At 41.9% G+C, this 27,484-nt stretch overlaps 2 protein-coding genes and 1 pseudogene across 4 annotated transcripts; 2 read left to right on the forward strand and 1 right to left on the reverse strand.

Moving 5' to 3' along the window:
- The first annotated feature begins 10,239 nt into the window (after positions 1–10,239).
- LOC123431479 lies at positions 10,240–15,562 on the forward strand. Its single transcript, XM_045115285.1, has 4 exons — positions 10,240–10,413; positions 11,576–11,690; positions 11,956–12,099; positions 15,159–15,562. Exons 2-4 carry the CDS (start codon positions 11,619–11,621, stop codon positions 15,321–15,323), a joined length of 381 nt encoding a protein of 126 aa, XP_044971220.1. The 5' UTR covers positions 10,240–10,413; positions 11,576–11,618; the 3' UTR covers positions 15,324–15,562.
- Positions 15,563–18,908: 3,346 nt separating this feature from the next.
- On the reverse strand, positions 18,909–26,436 carry LOC123431478 (transmembrane protein 234 homolog). 3 transcript variants are annotated; one of them, XM_045115282.1, is made up of 5 exons: positions 25,788–26,436; positions 25,058–25,186; positions 21,778–23,124; positions 21,443–21,581; positions 18,909–19,291 (listed from the first exon to the last, which is right to left on the reverse strand). In XM_045115282.1, exons 1-2 carry the CDS (start codon positions 26,157–26,159, stop codon positions 25,175–25,177), a joined length of 384 nt encoding a protein of 127 aa, XP_044971217.1. In that variant the 5' UTR covers positions 26,160–26,436; the 3' UTR covers positions 18,909–19,291; positions 21,443–21,581; positions 21,778–23,124; positions 25,058–25,174. The 3 variants fall into 3 exon arrangements, with proteins under 3 accessions (XP_044971217.1, XP_044971216.1, XP_044971218.1); XM_045115281.1 differs by having other exon boundaries at positions 21,443–21,744; positions 21,777–23,124; XM_045115283.1 differs by lacking the exon at positions 21,778–23,124.
- LOC123431476 lies at positions 22,376–25,044 on the forward strand (annotated as a pseudogene).
- Positions 26,437–27,484: the final 1,048 nt, after the last annotated feature.

Genomic DNA, 27,484 nt, shown 5'->3' on the forward strand with positions numbered 1-27,484 from the left:
GGGCTTGCTTCACCAGCCCACTAAGGGATGGTGCACCACCCTTGGGCTATTAGGCTCACTCCCGGGTGGGTGGGCCCCTCCCGGTAAAAACCTGGAACCCATTCGTCACTCCCGGTACACTGCCGGTAATGCCCGAAATCTTTTCGGACACTAAATGAAACAATACTATATATAAATCTTTGTTTAGGACCATTCCGGAAACCCTCGTGACGTCCGTGATCTCATCCGGGACTCCGAACAACCTTCGGTCACCAACACCTATAACTCAACTATACAGAAACGTCACCGAACCTTAAGTGTGCAGACCCTGCGGGTTTGAGAACTATGTAGACATGACCTGAGACACTCCCCGGTCAATATCCAACAGCGGGACCTATATGTCCATATTGGATCCTACATATTCTACAAAGATCTTATCGGTTAAACCTCTATGCCAAGGATTCATATAATTCCGTATACCATTCTCTTTGTCCTTCGGTATGTTACTTGCCCGAGATTTGATCATCGGTATCCCTACACCTATTTCAATCTCGTTACCGGCAAGTCTCTTTACTCGTTTCGTAATACAAAATCCCGTGACTAACACTTGAGTCATATTGCTTGCAAGGCTTATATATGATGTTGTATTAGCGAGTGTGCCCCGAGATTCCTCTCCATCACGTGGAGTGACAAATCCCAGTCTTTATCCGTGCTAACTCAGCGGACACCTTTGGAGATACCTGTAGAGTACCTTTATAGTCACCCGGTAACATTGCGACGTTTGATACACACAAGGTATTCCTCCGGTGTCGGTGAGTTACATGATCTCATGGTCATAGGAATGAATACTTGACACGCAGAAAACAATAGCAACGAAATGACACGATCACATGCTACGTTCATAATTTGGGTCTTGTCCATCACATCATTCTCCTAATGATGTGATCCAGTCATCAAGTGACAACACTTGCATATGGTCAGAAAACCTTAACCATCCTTGATCAACTTGCTAGTCAACTAGAGGCTTACTAGGGACATTGTTTTGTCTATATATCTACACATGCATTTATGCTTTCATTCAATACAATTATAGCATGGATAATAAACAATTATCTTGAAACAGGAAATATAATAATAACTATTTTATCATTGCCTCTAGGTGGACAAGAAGGCCGGCAACGTCAAAGATATATGTGATATACTTGTTATTGATGTGTACCTTACCAGCGCTCGTAGTAGCTCCTGGGTATTTGATACCGGTGTTGTTTCTCACATTTGCAACTCTAAGCAGGAAGTGCAGAACAAGCGTAGGTTGGCTAAGGAGGAGGTGACGATGCGCGTCGGGAATGGTTCCAAGGTCGATGTGATCGCTGTCGGCACGCTACCTCTACATCTACCTTCAGGATTAGTTATAAACCTTAATAATTGTTATTTAGTACCAGCTTTAATCATGAACATTGTATCGGGATCTCGCTTGAGGCAAGATGACTACTTATTTAAATCTGAGAATAATGGTTGTTCTATTTATCTGAGTGGTACGTTTTATGGTCATGCCCCGCTGGTAAATGGTTTATTCCTGATGAATCTCGATCGTGATGATACACATATTCATAGTGTGAGTACCAAAAGATGTAAGGTTGATAATGATAGTCCCACATACTTGTGGCAGTGCCGCCTTGGTCATATTGAGGTAAAGCGCATGAAGAAACTCCATAATGATGGACTTTTGGAGTCTCTTGATTTTGAATCATTTGACACATGCAAGCCATGCCTCATGGGCAAGATGACCAAGACAGCATTCTCCGGAATAATGGAGCGAGCAACCAACTTATTGGAAATAATACATACCGATGTATGCGGTCCAATGAGTGTTGAAGCTCGCAGAGGCTATCGTTATGTTCTCACCCGCACTGATGATTTGAGTAGATATGGGTATGCCTACTTAATGAAGCACAAGTCTGAAACCTTTGAAAAGTTCAAGGAATTTCAGAGTGAGGTGGAGAATCAATGTGACAAGAAAATAAAGTTTCTATGATCTGATCGTGGAGAACAATATTTGAGTAACAAGTTTGGCACGCACCTAAGGAAATGTGGAATTGTTTCACAACTCACGCCGCTTGGCACACCACAGTGTAACGGTGTGTCTGAACGTCGTAATCGCACTCTATTGGATATGGTACGATCTATGATGTCTCTTACCGATTTACCGCTATTATTTTGGGCTATGGATTGGAAACTACCGCATTCATTTTAAATAGGGCACCGTCTAAATCCGTTGAGATGACACCGTATGAATATGGTTTGGCAAGAAATCTAAGCTATCGTTTCTGAAAGTTTGGGGCTGCGATGCTTATGTGAAGAAACTTCAACCAGAGAAGCTCGAACCCAAAGCGAAAAAATGTGTCTTCATAGGATACCCTTAGGAAACTATTGGGTACACCTTCTATCTTAGATCGAAAGGTAAGATCTTTGTTGCTAGCAACGGATCCTTTCTAGAGAAAGAGTTTCTCTTGAAAGAAGTAAGTGGGAGGAAAATAGAACTTGATGAGGTAATTGTACCTCCTCTCGAACCGGAGAGTAGCGCAGCGCAAGAAAATGTTTCTGAGGCGCCTGCACCGGCTCGAGATGAAGTTAATGATGATGATCATGAAACTTTGGATCAAGTTGATATTGAACCTCGAAGGTCGACAAGGGTAAGTTCTGCACCAGAGTGGTACGGCAACCCTGTCATGGAAATCATGTTGTTGGACAACAGTGAACCTTCGAACTATGAAGAAGCGATGGTGGGCCCGGATTCCAACAAATGGCTTGAGGACATGAAATCTGAGATAGGATCCATGTATGAGAACAAAGTATGGAATTTGGTGGACTTGCCTGATGATCGGCGAGCCATAGAAAATAAATGAATCTTCAAGAAGAAGACTGACGCGGATGGTAATGTGACCATCTATAAGGCTCGACTTGTCGCTAAGAGTTATAGACAAGTTCAAGGAATTGACTACGATGAGACCTTCTCACCCGTAGCGATGCTAAAGTTGGTCCGAATCATGTTAGCAATTGCCGCATTCTATGATTATGAAATCTCGCAAATGGACGTCAAAACAGCATTCCCGAACGGCTTTCTTAAGGAAGAATTGTATATGATACAGCCAGAAGTCTTTGTCGATCCTAACAATGTTGACAAGTTATGCAAGCTCCAGCCTCCATCTATTGGCTCGTGCAAGCATCTCGGAGTTGGAACATTCGCTTTGATTAGGTGATCAAAGCGTTTGGGTTTGTACAGACTTATGGAGAAGCTTGTCTTTACAAGAAAGTTAGTGGGAGCTCTGTAGCATTTCTCATATTATATATGGATGACATATTGTTGATGGGAAATGATATAGAACTATTAGAAAGCATAAAGGCCTATTTGAATAAGAGTTGTTCAATGAAGGACCTTGGAGAAGTTGCTTACATATTAGGCATCAAGATATGTAGAGATAGATCGAGACACCTCATTGTTCTTTCACAAAGCACATACCTTGAGAAGATATTAAAGAAGTTCAATATGGAGAAAGTAAGAAGGGGTTCTTGCCTGTATTACAAGGTGTGAGGTTGAGTACGACTCAACGACCGACCACGACGGAGGATAGAGAAAAGATGAGTATCGTCCCCTCTGCTTCAGCCATAGGCTCTATCATGTATGCCATGTTGTGTTCCAGACCTGATGTGAACCTTGCCATAAGTTTGGTAGGGAGGTACTAGAGTGATCCAGGAGTGGATCACTGGACAGCGGTCAAGAACATCCTTAAGTACCTGAAAAGGACTAAAGATATGTTTCTCATCTATGGAGGTGCCGAAGAGCTCGTCATAAAGGGTTACGTCGATGCTAGCTTCGACACAGATCCGAATGACTCCAAGTCACAAACCGGATTCGTGTACATTTTGAATAATGGGAGAATTATCTGGTGCAGTTGCAAGCAAAGCGTTGTGGCGGCATCTACATGTGAAGCGGAGTACATAGCTGCTTCAGAAGCAGCACAGGAAGGAGTCTGGATGAAGGAGTTCATCACCGACCTAGGAGTGATTCCAAGTGCGTCAGGCCCGATGAATCTGTTATGTGACAACACTTGAGCTATTTCCATTGCAAAGGATCCCAGGTTTCACAAGAAGACCAAGCACATCAGGCGTCGCTTCAACTCCATTCGTGGATACATCCAGGATGGAGATATAGATATTTGTAAAGTACACACAAATCTGAATGTCGCGGACCCATTGACTAAACCTCGTCCACGAGCAAAACATGATCAGCACCAGAACTCTATGGGTGTTCGATTCATCACAATGTAACTATATTACTAAGTCTAGTGCAAGTGGGAGACTGTTGGAAATATGCCCTAGAGGCAATAATAAAATGGTTATTATTATATTTCAAGTTCGTGATAATTGTCTATTATTCATGCTATAATTGTATTAACCAGAAATCGTAATACATGTGTGAATATATAGATCACAATGTGCCCCTAGTGAGCCTCTAGTTGGCTAGCTTGTTGATCAATAGATGATCATGGTTTCCTGATCATGGACATTGGATGTCATTGATAATGGGACCACATCATTGGGGAATGATGTGATGGACAAGACCCAATCCTAAGCATAGCACTAGATCGTGTTGTTTGTCTGCTAAAGCTTTCTAATGTCAAGTATCATTTCCTTAGACCATGAGATTGTGCAACTCCCGGATACCGTAGGAGTGCTTTGGGTGTATCAAACGTCACAACGTAACTGGGTGATTATAAAGGTGCACTACAGGTATCTCCGAAAGTGTGTGTTGGGTTGTACAAATCGGGACTGGGATTTGTCACTCCGTGTGACAGAGGGGTATCTCTGGGCCCACTCGGTAATCCATCATCATATTGAGCTCAGTGTGACTAAGAAGTTAGCGACGGGATGATGTTTTACGGAACGAGTAAAGAGACTTGCCAATAACGAGATTGAACAAGGTATAGGGATACCGACGACCGAATCTCGAGCAAGTATCATACCAGTAGACAAAGGGAATTGCATACGGGGTTCATTGAATCCTTGATATTGTGGTTCATCTGATGAGATCATCGTGGAACATGTGGGAACCAACATGGATATCCAGACCCTGTTGTTGGTTATTAACCGGAGAGATGCCTCGGTCATGTCTACATGTCTCCCGAACCCGTAGGGTCTACACACTTAAGGTTGGATGACGCTAGGGTTATAGGGAAATAGTGTACGTGGTTACCGAAGGTTGTTCGGAGTCCCAGATGAGATCCCGGACGTCACGAGGAGCTCCAGAATGGTCCGGAGGTAAAGATTGATATATAGGAAGTCCTGTTTTGGTCACCGGAAAAGTTTTGGGCTCATTAGTACTGTACCGGGAGTACGGGGAGGGTGCCGGAGGACCCTGAGGGGTGTGACGACCAAAGGACTTCATGGGCTGATAGAGGAGGTGGACCAACCCTTATTGGGCTGACCAAGGCCTTCCATAAAGGCCCATGCGGCTAGGGATAAAGAGATAATGCTAAACGGGATTTAAAAGGAAGGGATCCACCTCCCTTGTGGGAGGTGGACTCCTCCCTAGCTCGGCCGAACCTCTCCTCCTTGGAGGAGGGGCCAAGGCAGCCCTCCCTCTCCCTCCTCCTATATATACTTGAGGTTTTGGCCCTTTTGAGACACACAATTCATCTCTCCACGGTGCAGCCATACTCCTCCTCCTCCTCGTCCTCCGTAGTGCTTGGCGAAGCCCTGTCGGAGTTACCACGTAGCTCCACTGTCACCACGTTGTCGTGCTGTCGGAGCTCTCCCTCAACTTCTCCTCTCTCCTTGCTGGATCAAGAAGGAGGAGAAAACACCGGGCTGTACGTGTGTTGAACGCGGAGGCACCGTCGTTCGGTGCATAGATCAGAATCGCTGCGAGTACGACTTCATCAACCGCGTTCTAGCAACGCTTCCGCTTAGTGATCTTCAAAGGTATGAAGATGCTCTACTACTTCACTCATTGTTGGTTTCTCATAGATAGATCCTTGTATGGCGTAGGAAAATTTTGAAATTACTACGATCCTCAACAGTCCCCACCTTCTCTCCATCTCCCAACTCATAAAACCAAACTAAAAACATATCGCTCTACATATGCCTCCTCAGTTGTCCTTGACTAATTCTCATATCTTAGAAAGCTATTGGTGCCAGCAGATTTGCCTCAACCTCTTCCCACCAAGCTAACCTTAGTATCTTGCCACAATCTCCTCAATTGCCGACACTATCTTTTTTTCATCCTCATATGTCATCAATGGCTATCATAGTTGGATGTGTCTTCTAACCTAATGTTGTGTAGTAGTCCACCAGCTACTCAATATATATCTACCTTACATCAAACACTCACCTGTGGGTAATCTATTGTTTTCAAATCAAGTAGAGAATTATGTTGTGCCAATTCAAACATGTAGAAAACAACAATAGATATAAAATGAGGTAATTTGTCTATTCAATCTAGCATTAGCAATAATAAGATCTAAAGAAACATGAAACCAAAATGGTTTGACATGAAAGTGCAGCTATTGGCTCGTACCTCGGTTTACATAGCATTCCTCACCCCCCCCCCCTCTTAAGCCTAGATGGCATGAGCTTCTCCCCATAGGCAACCATGACGACCAAGGAATTGACCACGATGGCAACCTTTACAGAGACGACAACATGAAAATGCATTGGTAGTTAAAAAAGAAACAATAAGGAACTCATGCATCGATAGATGCATCAAGAGTATCATGTGCCGGTCATATGATTGGTGAGATACTTCTGAAGACCCTCCATGTTAGCTGCCACAAACCCCTACGCGATGATGTGCCCGAGGGGTGAAAAGCATATGCATCGTATTATGGGAGGGAGAAGCACGTCCATATTGAATTAATTTCTAGAAGACGACATAGGCGAAAAAACTTGTAATGCATGCCACATCATGGAACCCTATGATGACTCGCGCTAACATCACCATAATGCGTTGCCATTAATAAGGTGGCTAACATGCTCATCCACCTATGATGTGAGACCATGTGTATGACATCGTGTCCTTTGTAGGCATGAATGGAAACATAGGGCATCCTTCTCCCTCGTGGGCACTACCTTGTCTCAAGAATGTACATAGAAAAGAGGAGCGCTTGCTCTCTCATTACCAAACACATTGAAGGATGAACCATGCTGAGTAGAGGGGTTGAAAAGGCAACTTCAATTAACTTTCTTAGTTGATTTTAGGAGTTTGTGGAATTATATGTTTTGTAAAATGTAACTACATGAATTGCCCTAAATAATGAGTTATATGTTTTGTAAAATGTAAATATAATTATAGCACTTTCCAATTATGGATTTGGATGTATCTCGTGTTGAAATCCCAAAGTAGCTAGTCAGTAGTCCCCTATCTCTAAAGTTATGTATGTTATCTAATATTTTTAGTGATTACTTCACAAATATTCAAGTGAATATGTGTTATTTAGTTTGAGAGGCAAGTCAATTAAAGTGTGTGTTGTTATTATTAAATAGTTTGAAAGAACTAAAGAGAGTGAGTGTGTTATGGTCGTGAAGGAATTAATGATATCCAATGGGATCAAGTGTTCTAGGCAATTGACTATTTTGTGATAAAGTGATTGTCATTATTATAGATTGCTTTAATGGAAATGCAAAGTACAATGTTATACCTATGTGTTTTCTCTCCAATATCACCTCAATGTCATACCTATGCGTTTTTGTTTTGATGTTCAAGTGTTGTGCGTATCTTTGTAAAAATAAAAATAAAATATTTACCGTCTGTAAGAAAGTGCGGCTAACGGCAAAGAGGTTAACTCTGTTATCAACAACAGAGCCGTGAACTACTTTTCTTTGTCGTTTGTTGAAATTTAACTGACGGCAAACTAGTTACACTTACTCCAATCAAAAAAAACTAGTTACACTTACGACAAACTAGTTACACTAACGGCAAAATCTTTGTCGTCTGCCTGATGCAAGCTCGCGGCAAAGAACCTCTTTCCCCATTCATAGGATGTCGTCAAGCTTTGTCGTCTGTTGGTAGACGATAAAAGCTTTGCCGTCTGTATACAGACATTTGTTGTCTGTTATTGCCTGGCGGCAAACTTACTGATTCCCCTAGTTCTAAATCCTAGTTCAATCTCGCTACCAGTAAGTTGCTTCACTCGTTCCTTAGTACAAGATCCCATGACTAAACTCATTAGACACATTGCTTGCAAGCTCTTTAAGATGTTGTATTGCCGAGAGGGCTCAGAGATACGTCTCCGACATATGGACTGAAAAATCCCAGTGTCAATCCATGCGAATCCAACAGACAACTTCGGAGATACCTATAGAGAACCTTTATGATCACCCAGTTACAGAGTGACATTTGATAGAACACAAGGTATTCCTCCAGTGTCACGGAATTGCATGACCTCATGGTCTTAGGAACAGTTACTTGACATGAAGAAATTTATAGCAATAAACTGAAGTGATACGATCATATGCTAAGCTTATGGTTGGGTCTTGTCCATCACATCATTCTCCTAATGATGTGATCCTGTTATCAAATGACAACTCATGTCTATCGTTAGAAAACCTTAACCATCTTTTATCAACGAGCTAGTCTAGTAGAGGTGCACTAGGGACATGGTGTTGTTTATGTATCCACACATGTGTCTATGTTTTTGTCAATATAATTCTAGCATGGATAATAATTGTTTATCATGAACAAGAAAATATGATAATAACCCATTTATAATTGCCTCTAAGGCATATTTCCCACAAGATCCCCTTCATCCTTCATCATAATGCATTAGAAAACGCATGTGTTCCCTTAATATATGTGTGCATTCATACAAAAGCCACAAATGATATCATAGAAAATACTACCTCTCTTTTTGTATACAAGGCCACTTCATATTTTTATATCCAACTTTGGCCATTGATTGCACCAACAAAATGTGAGTTATGCCACAAAAAGTATGTCGTTGTATGCACATTTCAAAGAACTTTACGACGATATATTTATATGGCATATAACCCATATTTTGTTGACCAAAATTATAAGTCAAAGTTTGACATGAACGTTGAAGTGCGTTATACCAAATAGAGGGAGTAATGTAAATATGTGCAACCAACCTTCATACTATTTCGTCGATGCCATCAAACAAATAACTACTCAAACATATATAGAGGTAAACATGAAATAAATAGTTGGGAAATAATTCATAACACAATCATGTGTGCCTAAGTAGTAATAGGCTTTGTGATGGAGGAGCCCCAATACAAAGGAAGAAGATGGTTGTCGAGATGGCGATGATCACCGTGCCCCTAGAGGAATGCTGACACAATCAGAGGAGAGTGGGAAGATGCCCCTCCTCATTTCTTGATGCTGAAATATGACCCCTTAACACAATTCTATTGATTCCACAAATACCCATAACTCCAAAAAAAACTTGATGAGAATTTGATGGTATCATCTCTTTCGTAGTCCTTCGTCTAATCTTCTCGTTCTATATAGTTTATCTTCTAGCGTGATAATATTTTGTAGATTTTTTGTGCTTAGATTTATTTTCTGTTGTGATGTACCGAGAGTTTTCAAATTTCAAAATAAATTTGAAATATCCTATTCACCCACCCTCTAGTCGATATACTCTCAATACTACATGACGTACCACCAATACATTGAAGCATTGCACATCATTATTTGAAGCTATTAAACCTCCTAGGAGCCCACCCACGATGACCTAGCCGCGACACTACGTCTTCTAGACTTGCACAAACTGGTAGCCCACATCCTCCCATCGACGCCACATATCACTAGATGAGTACAATGGGTGTAGTACTAGGACTAAAGAGCAAAAGATAGACCTACATTTTATGCATTACTCCCTCTGTTCCTAAATATATGATGTTTTGGCAGTTCAGTTTTGAACTGTCAAAACATCCTATATTTAGGAACGGAGGGGTACTTATCAAATTAGTGCACCATCTATCTATGCGCCGAAAGTGTGTCAGAAAATGGATGTGTATATCTTCAACTCTATCTTCCTTAGGCTCTTACGTCTCATGCGCACCGAAAGTGTGTCGGGGAAAATATATGCATAACTTCAACTCTATCTTTCTTGGGATCTTATGTATCCTATGACTCCTGAGGTCATACCCTATCACTTAGAAAAGGCGATCGATAGGATTTGAGCCATAGTTTCCTTTTATTCCAAATAACACAGTCCATATCTATCTATAGTGCGGCATACATCTTTAGGCACCAATCCTACTTAAATGCGGGGCATGGATATTGTAATGACCAAAAATTGATACCACTCGGTGTGACCATCCTATAAAGCACCACTTTCTCTCCCGCATAATGCAAGAAGCATTGATCCCTATGATCTAAGAGGGCTCACAGCGTAAGGACGCTACCTGGTATGCTTTTCATAGTTATGAAGGGCATTCTTCCTTTGAAAAATCATAGGCATACTATGCATAACTTCAAATTACGAGTTATTGTATTTTGTATTTTCAAAAATCATAGCTTGTTTTTGTAGTATATGCTCGCACCAAAGAAGGATTGTTGTTTGTCTTTGTTGGCAAGGTTCCCAAAATTATTTTATTTTCCTACATACTATGTATGTTTGAATAACTTTTTTCCTTGGTCATGCACGTCATGGGGTCTTTAATGGTAGATAAGCAATTATGTTTGTGAAGTACTCACAATAGGTTATTGTATGTTTTCAAGTATACATCAATGCATATTTGTGTTCTTTTTGTTCAGATGTATTATGTTAGAGTATTGATGGAAAAAATAGTCTTTCTGAAGATAAATGATAGCTGAAGTTTCATGTTTTATTTCACAGATTTGTCACTTTCCATGTCTCCGGAGTTTTTTACACATGAAAGTTCGGACCAAGAACTTGAAATATTTTGGATTTTTTTCTCTTTGATTAAAGAAAATCACCCTAAAATGACTCACTTAATAAAAACATTCCCTCTTGTAAAGTGGAAGATCTTTTTAACTTGATTGACTAAAGTAGAAGATATTTCCCTATTCGTTAGAGACAATGCTCACATGATCGCTAAAGGATCAGAACAACAAAACACCAAATTAAGATTTTGTAGTTTACATATAAACTAGTCCATATACACCATTTTATTTCCATGAAACGTAATCTCTTTCTTGTCATTGAAATTTCCTTGTTAGTTTTTCAATTTGGAAAACTAATAATGCTTTGGAATACATAACATATTTGTTCCCATGATTTGTGCTATCTTTGACAATAGATTAATATTTTGTGCAATAAATATCTACTTTTTGTTAAAATATTCACACCAATGCAAAAACAGAATAAACTTATCTTTACCTGCTACAAATTTTGTGGTAGTCATTGGAAGGCAGGAGTTCACATATAGACTTATGTTTTCGCATATATGTATAGTCATGGGAGGCTTAAAATATTCATGTATATACTTATAATTATTCATGTATATATGTATATAGTAGGCAATTTGTTTCTTTCCACATAATAAAACATCATACTATTCCACGGGTCTTAAAGTTTTTGATACATACACTTTATTGTTTCAACAGTCATATTGGAGAACTTTTCATCAGTCGTGAGAATATCACCAAAATGGATGGAAACTCAAGGTCTTCATCAAAACGAGCTAAGTTGTTGGTAACGAAGAAGGCTCCTCGGATTAAGGTCGCAAAGTCACAACACAAAACCATATATATTTATTCATGTGTGTGTGTCTTAATCTCCTAGGCACCAACAAACATTTATGTGATTTTTATCAAGCAAAAACCTTTAATTTTATCAAGTGTATAATATTTTGTTTGGACATGCCACAATGTTATTGTTGTTATGTAGTCTTGATTACAGTAATTGGAAATTAATATTTACCATATTATCATATTTAAATATAATACTACAAATATACTAAACTAAACAATGGTATTCATCACAGAAGCCCTCCATCAAGCAACAGAATGAGCTTCTAGCGATTGAGAACAAAGTATTGGCGATTGAGAACGAAAAAATGCGTGAGGCGTTGAGGACATACCGATGTGTTTCTTGCCTGAAGGCTGAAAATGCCTACCTGAAAGCTAAGGTTTGCCAAAGTAGATCCAAGACATACAACAATATACTATAGCACTTATGTCATGCATTATTTCTAAATTAAGACTAGAGAATATTATTGCTAGATATAGAATATTGACAACTGAATAATATATTTATATCATATTTAATAGCTAAACACCAAATGGTTGAAGTTGTTGCATTGTAATAAAAAAACATTACAAAAATATGTGAAAGAAATTTAGCATGAGAATATAATTCTTATGGCTGAATATGATGACGATGGATACATGGAATTTGAAATATAATGCAAAAGTGTGTCTTATTTACATATTCAGGTTAAACAAATTGCACCCATGTTAGCATCTAGATGGTTTATGAAGTAACCTCACTCATTTTAATGTGTATCTAAAGAAATGTTCTTTTCAAAATGGTTAAATTAGGAAATTTCTTTTGTGATGTGTTCCTAGAACATGTTCGGATGTACCACATTAGACCTTTCTTGGCAAGGAATAAAATTTAAGGTTTGGATTAAGCCTTACCCTCATACCATTACATGGATCAGAAGTATTTCCAAAAATATCTAGAAAATAGCCAACACTTAATAAAAGTAGCACCCTGTATAACAGGCAAACTGACTTTCAACACCCAATGAGATATATCATACAACAAATCCTTTTCGCCCCGTGGGGGTGTGGAGGGAGGCGGTAGTATGTTCTAACTATTTTTGGAATAAATCAAGTGTGTGACTATGCCATTTATGACTATTGATCATAGGGTAAATAAGAAATTTAAATTTGTTCCACCAAATATGTGCAACTGCAACAAAAATAGCCAAAATATTGATAATATAGGATCTAAAAACTACACCAATATAGATCAAAATATGATTCCAAAGATATTAATAATTAAGTATGTGTATATCTTGCAAAAAAACAATAAACATTTATATCAAGTGTTTATACAAAAATTATCACATTTACATTTTGAGAGGTTCATTTTGGTTGTAGATGTCGCCTCTAATTGAGTAACTGCCCAGTCAATAAACATAGATGATTTTTAATATTTGCTATTATTAAAACAATAATGTGTATTTACAAGTTTAACGAGTTGCGTCAGATTGACACTTCAAATTCAGCACATAAGCAATGCATAAATAAAGAAAATGAGTAATTGAAGCTTGAGAACACAATGTTTTTAGGACAAACCCATCATATCAGTTTAGACTTTTATTATTCTATACATTGTACTTCAAAACTCAACAAACATATAATTCAATAGAGTGTTTTTAGCAAGGACAAAAATAGGACGCTATACAAATAGCATCACCCCTTAGAATATGCTATTAGCGTGTAGCATGCTAAGGCGTGCTATTAGCGAGACACTATACACTGATCAATCTAGCGAGACAATTCTCCATACGCTATAGCGTGCTATTAGCGGCGGTAGAGCGCGCTATTTTTCAGTGGTTTTTAAAGGAGATATATGAAAACATGTAGTCCAATCAAACAATGAAGAATGAAGATGCTTGTCCGATATAGATTATGAAAGTAAGTCTTCAATTAGATAGGTATAAATTAACTTGCTATATTTCAAACATGACAAAAAAAAATTGAAAAATATCTATACACATAAATTAAGAGCACTGCATGTAAAATGATCGTTTATTTCCTTGAAGCAATGAAGTTAGGCATTAATTATCAAATTTTCCAAAACAAAGATAGATCACTAATTGATCTAGTTTGTTAGTGTTGTGTTCATGTTTCTAGTATACTACTTATGACTGAAATCCATAACTTTACTATTTTTGAAATAGTTGTCGGCAACAAATAATTGAGCACTCAAAAACATAATAAGTACCTTCCTCGAGAAATATGTAGTACAAAGAAAACTGGATATACCTTATTACGAATGTGTATTTTCGAAATCAGAGGCAAAATCTTGATCTTGTTTCACCAATTGAGAACAGCATATTCTATTTTTCAAAAATGGGCGGAAACCAAAGATACAACATGTTGAGTCATCGACAAGCTACCATCACCAACATTTATGAGATGACAACACAAACAGGATAAATTTGACACACTTCTAGGGATATGCATCGATCAATTCTCATCGTCTATTAATGTCATTCAGTCATTGTCATCGGTATTGCGTCAATATCAGAAGCGAAATCCTAGCTTTCCCTATAATCAACTTTTTACTATCCTACCCCACGGGGTTTTTCGTGGAAGTCAAGTCAAAGATGCAACTACCTAATGGTGTAGGTCTACCATAAAAACAGTAGACTAGAGAATCAATATGTGGTTGGATGGTTGTACTCCTGGTCCACAAGAGATTAAACCCTAGGTTTAACATCAAGTGTCTCGTTAAGGAGGGGATATTCTTTCGGTGGGAGATGATGTTCTCATAGATAGTGAGGCATTTGTGGCAACTTGACCAATCTTAAATTTTGGTAGCACGTGTTGGTTTGGCTTCTCTAGCTACCAAAACATATTGGATTGGGTTGTCACATTTTGACAACGAAAACAAATTTGGAGATAACACCTTGTGCATCCAAGTGGCTTAGTAAACCCACTAGTGTGTGCCCCGAGCTACAATGTTGACTTGTTCTGATAATTTTACCCAAAACTAGTCCTATTGTACCTAGCGTGAGACACATCTCTCCATTTGCCAATATGCTGCTAAGTGTGGTTTTCTTCAAATTAATTAACATGATCAGTCCAAACTACACTCAGTTCTTTATTTTCTGCTGAGATGCACTCTATCTAATGGCATGTTCTATTGTCTACAAAACTTATCCACATCTTCAAACTTTCAGGTCCTAATTGAGCGTATAGTGTAAATAACCAATACATTTTTCTTGCAATCCAAAATATTTGAGATAGAAAAACTATTGTACTTATTCATGTTTCTAGAATCAATATCTAGTTTCATGTGGTCTGCTTTGTTAGTTATGGCTGCCTCGATTCCTTCACATTGGATACCACAATTTTGCAAACATCAAGGCTTTACTTCATGTCATAACGATCATTCTTGCTAGATATTTGCTCAAGTTATCAGTCTTATTACATGTACTGTTTTCTGCAGCTTGCACGCTCGTTCCGTAATGCTGCTGCAATTCTAGAAGCTGATGCACAATCTGAAGCGGAGGTTGGGTTTTCCTCTACAGCACCCCAGATTTCAGCGGATAGCAGTGCAACTGGGCCACTCCAGCCAAGTGAAGCAGTGAGCCAAGATGAACCGCGCGAGTAGTCAACTGGGAGCAATTTATTTGCTATAGTTACAAAAGTCTATATACTTGCAGAATAAAAGTTCCAAAGACTTGGCGTGTTAGCCATTTCAATTAAAATAAGTGACAATACAAGTCCATTGTGTCTTGTAGTTAAGCACCAAAACCTTTATATGTGTTACTCGTACATGAGAAGGGTGTATGCCTTCTCATCTCTATCTTTTAAATTTGAAACATGGGATACTATATTATGTTTGTACAATCTCCTGTCCTACAAATATGTTACTTATTTATTTTATTTGTGAGGTAATTTGTTATTTATTGGTTGTGGTTGCTATTTTTTTAAGTCTTGCCCATATACTTAAGAAGATCATAAACCAAACCGCAAAAAAGGACGGTCCACGAATTGGCTTCATTTAGGAAGGGAAAAAAACTCTTGATTTAGAAAGAAAAAAAACTTCATACAGTTTACACTTTAGAAATCTGTCAAGATACAATGATACGCTCAATTCGAAGCAAATACACTTGCAACCATGCAAGACCAAACAATATATCTCTTCATTTGTGTATAAAAAGAACACCAATCCAAGTGTGCAGTAGTGCTCCAAAATTTCTGGTGGTACAAACTACATTTCACTTAAGCTGTTGTCATAGGAATATGTAACCTGAAATTTACAAATGATGTCTCAATTTACAGTTCAGATATACGGAGAAGTAGGTGTTTGCCAATCTTTGAATAATTATTCTACTATATTAATTAACAAGCACTGACAAGTTCAAACAAACATGACAACGTTCAGAAAAAATCGCTGGAATGATAGCTACTCGATTCCTAGCTGTCAAACACGAGCAAGTCCCCTGCCCTCCTTTTTAAGCTTGACATCCGCAAGGTGTTCGACTCAGTCAAATGGGAGTACATTCTTGATCTTCTACAGCGCAGAGGCTTCCCAACCAAATTCAGAGGATGGATTTCCACGCTGTTCTCCACTTCTACCTCTCGGATCCTGCTGAATGGGGTGCATGGACTGCCAATTAGACATGCGAAGGGGTTACAACAAGGGGAGCTGCTCTCACCCCTTCTCTTCATCATTTCCATTGACCCGCTTCAGCATCTCCTTGAGGTGGCCACGATGAAAGGGCTTCTCCACAAGATTAGAGGTCAACGGCCCGTTGTGCGTACCTCTCTGTATGCAGATGACGCGATCATGTTCATGAAGCCCATTAAGAGAGACATCGACAACCTCGCCACCGTCCTTAAGGGGTTTGGAGAGGCCACGGGACTCCACACTAACTTCCACAAAAGCTCGGTGGTGCCCATCAGATGCCGGGGCATGCAACTGGGCACCATTCTCCAAAGCTTGCCAGCTAAACCCGCTACCTTCCCCATGTGATATCTGGGGCTGCCCCTTTCGGTTTGGAAGCTCAAGAAAGTTGATTTTCAGTTTTTAGTGGACAAGGTGGCTGTCAAGATCCCTCCGTGGGAAGGGAATGGCATCACTACTATTGGACGTGCGACTCTCGTCAAATCAGTGCTATCCGCCCAGGAGGTCTACTACATCACTCCCCTCACTATTCCACCTAGCACCCTTCACAGCATGAATAAGCTAGAGTGTGCTTTCTTGTGGTCCGGCTCGGACAAGACGACCAGGGAAAAGTGCAAGGTGAATTGGAAGGTGGTTTGTCGCCCCTTTGAGCGGGGTGGCCTTGGTGTGCTTAACACCGCAAAATTTGAAGAGCCTTACGTCTCAGATGGTCATGGTATGAGTGGAAGGAGCCTTCAAAGCTATGGGTGGCCATGGGCACCCCTTGTGACGAGCAAGATCTTAACCTCTTTTATGGGTCGACCACCATAACCATCGGGAATGGTGCGAAGACGCCTTTTTGGGATGCTCCATGGATCAATAATTGCAAGCCTAAGGTGATTGCACCTCTCATTTATGCGGCATCACAGAGGAAGAACTGTAAGATTAAAGATGCGCTTTTGGGTTTCTAAGATCAAGATAACGGCTGACTTCACTTTCGAGCACATCCGTCAATTCGTGCTACTGTGGACAACCATTCATGATTTTCAGCTTGATGACAACACCGAAGATGAAATCATATGGAAGCACACAAGTGATAGTCAATATTCTGCATCCTCCGCGTATAAGGCACAATTCTTGGGAACTTTCTACTCGCCCTTGGAGCAAGCGGGCTCCACCTAGAGTCAAGTTCTTCGCCTGGTTGGCCACGCAAGATAGACTTTGAACATCCGATAGATTGGCAAAGAGAAGGTGGCCAAATTGTGGCCTTTGTCCGCTTTGCAAGCGGGAACAAGATTTCGGAACACACCTCTTTTACAAGTGTTGATTCACTAAGCGTCTTTAGAACTTGGTAAAAGATTGGCTTCACCTAGAAAACATTAACACTGACGATTGGCATCAAGAGACCTCCGTCAAGGAATGGTGGACAAGAAGGTCAGACTCATCAGTGGCAAACAGAAAGGCCATGGCGTCCCTCACAATGCTCATAGGTTGGACCATTTGGAATGAGGGGAATGCTAGGGTCTTTCGCAACAAGAACGCTCCGCCTACGATTTTACTGAACTCCATTAAAGATGATGCTCCCCTTTGGGTGGCTGCAGTACAAAGAAATTGAGGAACATAATGTTGGAAGAGTAATCCTTTCTCTCTTCTGAGTGTGGCTGTGTTGGCAGTTGTATCAAACATTCTACTCCTCTCTTAATAAATATATGAGGCAAATATTTTGCCGCAGTTTCAAAAAAAAATGAGGATTCTAGACAACCTTTGTCAAAATCGAATCATCCAGTCAAGAGAACTGCTCAATTTTTCTACATTGTGTCTCATTGACCACCTGCAATAAAACAAGCTACGCAAACGTCAAGTATAAAATGGGAGAACCACGTGCCAAGCGTAGTAAGCATGCAACACCAAAATCCTTGATAACACGCCAAAGAGAGATTCGACATGGAAAAGGTTCTGAATTAGACTTTGACACCATAGCTGTTATGAGATATATGATATATTTTGCAGTCCAGCTGCATGCTTTGGCTAACAATATTGGGGTTCAACAGTAAGGGTATGTTGCGCAAAATTGTTGACAGTTGTGGGCTATATATACGATCTATCCTTTATTGCTCCAACCATTCTTCCGTGCTGCTCATAATCCATCTTGACACTAAAGGGCTGATTGGTAAAAACAAAATCTTAAATATGGGACACGTTTCTAAATATGTGTAACTTATAAAACAACTCTTAAATCACTCCATATGCTACTTGACAAAGGCAAACAAAAAAAACGATATTTAATGATGTTGTGTGATTTCGGACAACACAACTGTGGTTTACAAAAAATCCTAAAAATAGATAGTTGTCAATCATCAAAAGCATGGTTTACAAAAATCCTAAAAATAAATAGCTGTCAATTATCAAAAGCGTTGCAGATCAAAATTTGACACGACTAAGTGGAGACGTATGCAATAAAATAAATAGAGTAGAAACGGAATGAGTGCTTTTTTTGACTTATTAGCCAGTCAGATATTCAGATGAAACTCATGCTATGTGCTGCTGAAGGAACAAATGCCTTATTAATAGTAGAGAAGGGAAGAATAGATCAGATAGTCATTTCATATCACAATATATTATAATCCACACTTGTTTCCCATGATTCAGTACCGAATCAATGATATGAGTTGAAACCTGCCCGGGAGGAGGCGGGGTGATCTTTACCACACAAAAAGTTATTACCCACCCATATGTTAAAGATGCACTGTGCAGCAGTTGCTCATCATTCAAGTTGGATTGCTCCAATGGTGCTTGGCCAATTTCTCCAGCATTGACATTATGACAGGCTATGCCAACTGTTAACAGAGCCGTTCCGGTTAACAGAGCTAGGAACAAAATGCTGCCTGGAGTAACAAGATATGGCTAGGATCAGGGGCAACTGACTGACTAGCTGGCAAAAAGGTTGAAGGTGAAGCCCACCATACTGCCTGCAAGTTTTGAGAGAAGACGAATGTTATTGGTAACTGTGGTAGTTCAGATGTTGTGCGCATTGTACATATTGATTCATCCCTACAGTAGACTATGAAAGAAAAGCAATTACAACACTGATATATGAAAGCTCCAGTCTCATCTTTACGGAATGATACAAGATAATCTTTATGGAATGAAATAAGATAATCTGACAAAAAAAATCTCCAAGTATGCTCCTTGATCAATAATACTCCCTCCATTTTTATATACAAGGCCACAATCCCACATTACAGGTAGCAAGGCAAAAGTTAATGCCTTCTAAGTCAATGTTGCAAGACAACTTGTCTTCTTATTTACCGTGTAAATTAATGTGTATTTTTCTCTCTCATGCATATCAAACCAATGATCTCACTCCTGCATGCATGCAAGGGATAATTAATGTCCTCCTTTGCTAGTACTACGAGGCAAACACCATTAATATTGCATCGATTAGTGTTAGTGGCCTTGTATATATGCACATTGTAATTTTGATAGTGGCCTTGTACTCCCTCCATACCAGTGTATAGGGCACTTTAGAGAGTGCATCGCGACCTAGGTGGCTGTAGATTGGGCGTGGAGAAGCAACTGGAGCTGTGAATTTTCTACTCCAGGCCCACATACTTTGATGGCTACTTAATACAGCGTCCACTGATCTCCCCTTGCAGGCCCACATACTTTAATGGCATGCAATACTAATCAACGTTGCATGCATCTTCAGCGCTCATCCTATTTCCTCCCAACGCCTGCTTCCCGCTCATCTTCTTCCTCCCAGCGCCAGCTTTGGCCAAAAATTCCAGCCCAAATCTTCCTCCCGCGTATCTTCTTCGTCCCGGCGTCAGGTTTAGGTGTAATTTTTCGTTTTAGATCGACGGCGCGAAGCTGTAAAATATGTGTACAAATAGGCCAGATGGTTGCAACCTCTCCCATTCATCTTCCTCCTCCCGTCAATGGCCATCTTTGATCTCAACAATCCACCGCAAATAGAGGAAGGTGGAGAGGATGGAGCAGGTCGTGGCGGAGAGGATGGAGGAAGCAGGTCGCCGCCACCAACCTGCACTCCCACATTCATGGTGCCAACCTTCTTCTTCCATATTCTGGAGAGGAGCAACTCTCGAGTGTCTTGCGTCTCCGCATCAGGGTTCACAAGAGGGACATCATCCGGCACTACCTCAACACCAAAGGCAACATCCAACTCATGTATAGGGACGTATGGGAGTTCTAAAACCTTGTTATCCATGGAGTATACCTTCTCTCCCATGGCGCCATGTTGCTGCCGCTGCTGCTCCACATTCTTCTCCTCCTTCATTGCGGCAAGCTGTTGCTGCTCCACGTTCTTCTCCTCCATGGCGCCAAGCTGCTGCTGCTCCACGTTCTTCTCCTCCTCCATGGCGCCAAGATGCTGCTGCTCCAGGTTCTTCTCCTCCTCCATGGCGCCAAGCTGCTGCTGCTCCAAGTTCTTCTCCTCCATGGCGCCATGCTGCTGCTCCTGCTGCACAAACTCCTCACCCATGGCGCCATACTGCTGCTGCACTAGCTCCTTCCCCATGGTGCCGTACTGTTGCTGCAGATGCTCCTCTCTTATGTGGCCTTTTTCTTCTCCCTCAGTCCATTGAACCAATCTGTTCATCTATTTAAATAATGGAGGAGAGGGAGAGGGAAGGGCATGCATGCCATGCAGCCTGGTTTCACATCTAGAATCGAACAGATGGGGAGGGGAGAGGTTTTCTCGGGGAAATTTCGAGGCAAACGAGGAGACGTGGCCAGGGAACGAGGCTGGGAGGGGCGCGAGGAGGATATTTAATGACTTGTGCCTAAGTGATTTGGGAATACCTGGTTTTCGTAATGTGCCCTATGCACTGGTATGGAGGGAGTATATAAAAATGGAGGGAGTATGCAAAATTATAATTTTTGTTGCTTCTATTTACAGACCAACATGCCTGCAAAATCTCGTTGTAGTGGTTCGGCATTAAGGTTTTACTCTGTTCCAGTTTGCTTGGTCCGTTGCAAGAACAAGGCTTCAGCAGTTAGCACTGGACCGATTATGATTACCCCATCCACATTGGATAAGCACGAGATCTAATTGGCCTGACCACATTGTTGCTTGAATGGGGGGAACAAAGCTGCAGTACCTGGAGGCTGGAGCTCAGGAGACGACAGCAAGGCCAGCGGCCAGCCAGCAAGATCAGAGGACTGGGAAGGACGAAGCGCTCGCCAAGGAGGCCATCTGGAGCTCCAGCTACTCTGAACTGAATACATCGACACCTGAAACTGAAGATACAAATTCAGTTACCGGCCGGTGTTTGTCACTGCTAGCAAAGCAGGAATGAATGGCTGGTATCTATGGGCCTGACTTTGCTCCTCTCGTTGTTAATTCAGTTTGCTTACCAAGTTACTGCTAACTGCAGCATGAGTGTCAGAAAAATACTGCTAACTGCAGCATGAGTGTCAGAAAAATACTGCTAACCTCGGTAAAAAAAAGAACTGGTATGCCGATACTTCGGTCACATCGCTCTTCTGAAGAAACACGGGTGCTTTCTCTCGCTGAATACAGAAAGCAAATCTAAGTCGACTATTCCTGGAGCCAAAGACCAAAAGGCCTTCTTCTAGACTGCCTTGCCATTCATTTCTCACTCTTTTATCAAAATTCAACCCTCGAGTCAACAAACAGCAAGGTTTTTCTACTCCGTGTCTCACCGGTAGTTTTTGACTAACCCACCGTTTTTAACGAACCACCACTCCTCGTAGAACTGTCTGCCCAAATTAAGTCCAAGTTATAACACGTGAAAGGAGAAATTCGACAAGGGAAAAAGGGTCTCAATTCCACAAGGCAGGCAAAGAACCACTCAGAAATTGGCAGGGCACCACCACATCATATATATATTGCATGCTGATCCATCCAGCACTAGCCCCACTGCCTCACAATACCTCCTTCACCATAGTCACTCTCCTTCAAATATTCCATACAGAACACTCGATGCCTAAATAGGCAGTATCACTCACTGCTAATTTTATCCCCCGCCCATTGCATCGCTCGAACTCTAAGACAAGGAGGTTCACAATCAATGGATATCCTTGTCTCTGCAATCCTAGGTGACCTCGCCAGCAGGTCAGCGTCGTTTTTTATCAGCAAATACTTCCAGCAGCAGCCTGACATCGACAAGATTGTCCAAAGGTTACAGAGTGTTCTACCGAGAATCGACATCGTCGTCGAGGAGGCCGAGGAGCGGAACATCACCAACCAGGGATGCTCCGTCAGCTCAAGATGTTGAGGCAAGGAATGTAAAGAGGCCACTATGTTCTTGATTCCTTGAGATTCCAAGCCGCCCTCGATGAGGAGGAGCTAAGCCACACATCATCTGCGCTGTATAAATCCAGTCCAGCCAAACGGCTCCGTTTCTCTCGGACCGGCAGTGGCAGCAGCAACAGACTAGCACTGTTGTTTGGCACAAACAGCAACATGCTGGAAGAGCTGCAGCGGATGGTTGATACCCTTGAAGACACCATGGCTGGCATGAAGGAGTTTATTTTCTTCTTGGAGGCGTATCCTCGGATACTCCGTCGACCTTATGGCACATATTTACTATTGGACAACTGCATGTTTGGTCGCCAAACAGAACGGCTACGGGTTCTGAATTTCTTGCTTTGTCCCAGTGCTACTTCAGACTTGGCTGTACTTCCAATTGTTGGGCCAATAAGAGTAGGGAAGAGCACTCTTGTTGAGTATGTCTGTAGGGATGAGAGTGTGCGCGATGGCTTCTCGATGATCATGTTCTTTCCAGAAGGTAGTCTCAAGGATGAAGGAGTGATTGACCTGAAAGGAAACAATATTAACAGTCTAGTCAGACATCAAAATTCTGTTTCTCCAAACAGGTTGCTGATTATTGTTGAAACGCAAGAGGATATTAATGAGCGAACATGGAGAAGGTTGAAATCTTTGGCAACCAGCATGACACCGTGTGGTGGGAGCAAAATCATAGTCACAAGTCGGTCAGATAGAATTGTGAATCTGGGAACAACAGAAGCACTTCGACTGGACTTCCTCCCCCCAGAAGATTATTGGCATTTCTTCAAGTCGCTTGCATTCGGAAGCACAAACCCTGATGAGCAGCCAAAACTAGCAGCAATGACCATGGAGATTGCTTTGGAGCAGACACAGTGTTCCAAGAGTGCGCTTATCATTGGTGGGTTACTGCGAGATAACTTTAATGCTCGATTCTGGCGCATAGTTCTTGAAAGTGTGAGAGCATATAAACAGGCACATCTCCTTATGTCTGACAAGCACCCAAACCTTTGTTTGCGAGAAGATGAACCAGTGTATTATTGGACATTAGCGAGGAGCAGCAAATATTTCTTGGTTTGCAACCATCATCAGTTGGATTCCAGCGAGGAAGTCCCCAAGATCAGTGTGCACGACATCATCTTAGGACGTGGTGGTACACTACCACGTGGGAAATTTGAGGCTCTTGCATGGAGGTCTCGGATACCACCCTACTACAACTACACGATAAGCTGTAAGGTGCAACCACCACAACTTACAGTAGGAAGGAAAAAGCGTGTGCATCAGGAGGGAGAACATTTGATTTGAGTAACACACTGTTCGGGACTCACATCATGTATGCCTGTTATCGTGTTAACATATATGTATGTTATCGTGTAGGCACTAGGCATGGAGTCATCATATTGTAGTACAAGGTTATCCATGCCAGAGTACATTGTGCTTGTGTTTGCGTAAGTACTTACAGAGTCAAGGCAATGTTTGCATCGTCGGTTAAACTAGAGTCCAAGACAAGTTGGATTTATAAAGTTAAGTACTTGAGTCCATATCCTATTGATCCTGATAGTATGTGTACTATGTAACCTAAGCCTTCTAATAATCCTTGAACATGGAGACAAGAGTAGAGAAAAAGATATGTGAGGAGGTAATGATAGAGGTAAAATTAAGTTGTTGGATTCTTGGCTATCATCCAATGAACTAAGCTGTGTCTTCTATCTTTTGAGTGGAACAAAAAGGAATCCAATGAATCAATAGGGAGAAAGGTTTTTTTTTACTGAATTTTGCGATCCGCAATGTAGTTCCAGTAGCAAGGGATAAAGACCAAAATGGTGTACAAGCAACCTACATACCAGCCTCCCCAATGCGCAATAATGCTAGTATGGGTTGGTATAGCAAACTCTTGGGTACTTTATCAAAAAATATGAAATTATTTATAGCTTAACCACTCTAAAAATGATTATAATTTTCATAAAAACATAACACAATCACCTCGGTTGGACTATCTCCCTCAAGAAGCTTACTGGCATTTTTCTCAAGTCGCTTGCATTCAGAAGCACAAACTAAACGATAAGTCCATGGAGGAAAATTTGAGGCTCTTGCTAGGAGATCTCGCATACCGCCCAACTACAACTAAACGATAAGTTGTAAGGTGCAAGCGCCGCCTACGGAGGAAAGGACGAAGCGGGTTTCTCCAGAAGGAGGACATGTAACATTTGATTTGAGTAAAAATTATCTGTATGTTTGTAAATAGGAAATATTATTAAACTGTCTTAGTTTAGGAGTTTTGCAGAGTTAATGAAAAAATATGTCTGTCTAATAATGTATGCATGAAGAGGTCCAAACCTAGTAGTATAAGTTTGTATGACCGTGCTTATGTGCATCACTAGAGTTGCAGATAGACCTTTTTTCCAATAATACATCAAAACAAAATGTGAAGCTTTTTGTGTTGCTTTGAAAAAGAAAAACATACCTTCGTAGGATTAAGCATGCAGTCAAGCGGATGCTTGTCCCTCAGATCACAGCCATGATCTTGTGTGCCATGAACTAGGAGGAACCAGGTATATGTACCAGGACCAAAACAGAGCATTCAAGTATGGACCTGCAAAAGTATGAAAGTCATCCTTATTAACAAGCACACCAGAGCAGCTTCCGCATGCTTTACCGAGGTCGGACCTCAAACGGATAATTAGTTGAAGGCATCATCAATCTGCCCTTACTTGACACATGGCAAAACCGCTATGTTGGTAACAGGGTAACACTGATTCTTGTAGGTAACTGATTCTGGATACAAACAGAGCTGATTCAGAAGGCACAAACAGGAAGAATCAATGAATTGAGATGCTGCAGTATTTGTGCGTATGTTGTTCAGTACACCATGTGATATTATGACCCGACAGATTTACACAAGTAACTGTAGTACCATGTTCCTTATCCAGTTCTGAAACAAGCAAGATTGCTGAAGGCCCAAATGACAAACAGCCTACATTTTAGCATCAAATGCACGCATTATGAACCCACAGATTTACACAAGTAGACCACCAAATTCGAACTAATTCTACTGATAGAAAGAGAAAAAATCTACAGACAAGACTGAAGAAAGATGAGAACTGTGAGCAAGATGATGCCCCAGCTCGTGCAATTCGATGATCTCAGTCAGACCCTTGGAACGGACGGGGGTTAGCGTGCTAGGAGATGCAGACCCAGACGCCGAGGACGATGAGCGCGGTGCCGAGCGCGGCGGGGGCGGCGCGAGTGGCCTCCCCGAGGAGCGCGGCGGCGACGGCGGTGGCGGCGAAGGTGGTGGCGTTGGTGACGGGCACGGCGACGGAGATGGGCGCGTCACCGAGGAGCCGGAAGAAGGCGGCGGAGGCGGATAGGTTGGCGAGGAACGGCGCCGAGTACTGCCACGTGAGGAGCAGGTCGGCCCACCGCCGGACGGCGCCGGTGCCGGCCGGGAGGGAGCGGGAGCGGCGGTCCCAGACGAGCGCGCCCCGGCGCATCAGCGCGTTGGTGGCGCCCCACACCAGGCCCACCGCCACCATGCTCGCCGCGTCGCCGCCCACCGCCGCCATGCGCGCCGTGGATCTGATCTGGGGCTGTGGATTTCTCTGCTCTCGTCCCTGTGACCCTGACTGTGACTGGATCTTGCTCGCTTGTTGGGATTGCGCCGAATTTTGGCTTTTGAGAAGGAGGTTTGTGTTTGTGTGATTTCAAATTTTGGTTCCTGAGAAGGAAGTTTTGTGTTTGGATGATTTCAAAGTTTGTCTAACCTCTAAGCTATGGAGAAGTTGTGAAAATTTGACGGAGTTTTGAGCATGTGCCGACCAATCCACAATGGATTTCGAGCTTTTTGTTCGGAAAAATGATCGATTATGGGAGAAAAAGTCTTCAACAACCCCCGCAGGAAGGAATGTGGCACCCTTGAACGCCGTCGTTGTTATACTCGAACTAACCAGCCAGGGATTACCCTGAAGCCAAAATTGTGCCGCCATCACCTCGCTGACAAAGAGGACATTTGGCCGAGGCCGTTGTGCACTAGTATTGACGAGGAGGAGTGATCCAGAGAGGCGGGAGGGGGCTTTATCTTTGTATATCTAGGGGTGAAAGCCTAAGAAGGCCCTTAGCCTCGACAGATGGGGAACGTTGCATGGAAAACAAAACAAAAAATCCTGCGTCATCATAAGATCTATCCATGGTGATGACCATCTGCGAGAGGAGAGATCGGATCCACATAGCCTTGTAAATCGCTAAGCGGAAACGTATATAACACGGTTGATATAGTGGAACATCTTCGCGGTCCAAATCGCAGTCCATCCCGCGACCGCAGCACGATCCATCCCGATCTAGTGCCGAACAGATGGCACCTCCGCGTTCAGCACACGTACAGCTCGATGACGATCTTCGCCTTCTTAATCCAGCACGAAAGGCGGAGAGGTAGATGAGTTCTCCAGCACGACAGCGTGGTGGTGGAGGTGATGAACTAATCCAGCAGGGCTTCGCCAAGCTCTGCAGACTAATCTAGAGGAAGAAGAAACCAGAGGGAGGGAGAGGGGATGTGCCTTAGATTGTGTTGGTTGCCCTCTCTCCCCTCTAGTATATATAGGAGGGAGGAGGAAGGGGTGGCGCCCTAGAGATTCCTCTCTAGGGTCGGCCGAACCAAAAGAGGAGGAATCCTCCTCCACTAAGGGAGGTGGAGTCCTACTCCTAGTAGGACTCCCTCCCACTTGGCCTCCTCCCACCTCCTTGGCACAAGGGCCTTTAGCGGCTGGTTGTCCAGCCCACTAATGGCTGGTGAGCCACCTCTTAGGCCCATGTGTCCCATGGGGTGGGTGGACTTTTTCTGATGGACCCCCAGAACCCATTCGTCATTCCCGGTGTACTACCGGAAATTCCCGAA

This window comes from Hordeum vulgare, chromosome 2H (assembly GCF_904849725.1).
Source record: "Hordeum vulgare subsp. vulgare chromosome 2H, MorexV3_pseudomolecules_assembly, whole genome shotgun sequence".
In the NCBI taxonomy this organism is placed as follows: Eukaryota; Viridiplantae; Streptophyta; class Magnoliopsida; order Poales; family Poaceae; genus Hordeum; species Hordeum vulgare.

What these genes read in the sequence shown, in the direction of transcription:
- LOC123431479 (XM_045115285.1), top strand. Translation starts at nt 11,619, where the DNA reads ATGGATGGAAACTCAAGGTCTTCATCAAAACGAGCTAAGTTGTTGGTA. An exon ending in AGAAGGCTCCTCGGATTAAG is followed by an intron (nt 11,691 to 11,955) that starts GTCGCAAAGTCA and finishes TATTCATCACAG; the next exon opens with AAGCCCTCCATCAAGCAACA. An exon ending in ATGCCTACCTGAAAGCTAAG is followed by an intron (nt 12,100 to 15,158) that starts GTTTGCCAAAGT and finishes TGTTTTCTGCAG; the next exon opens with CTTGCACGCTCGTTCCGTAA.
- LOC123431478 (XM_045115283.1), bottom strand. Translation starts at nt 26,159, where the DNA reads ATGGCGGCGGTGGGCGGCGACGCGGCGAGCATGGTGGCGGTGGGCCTG.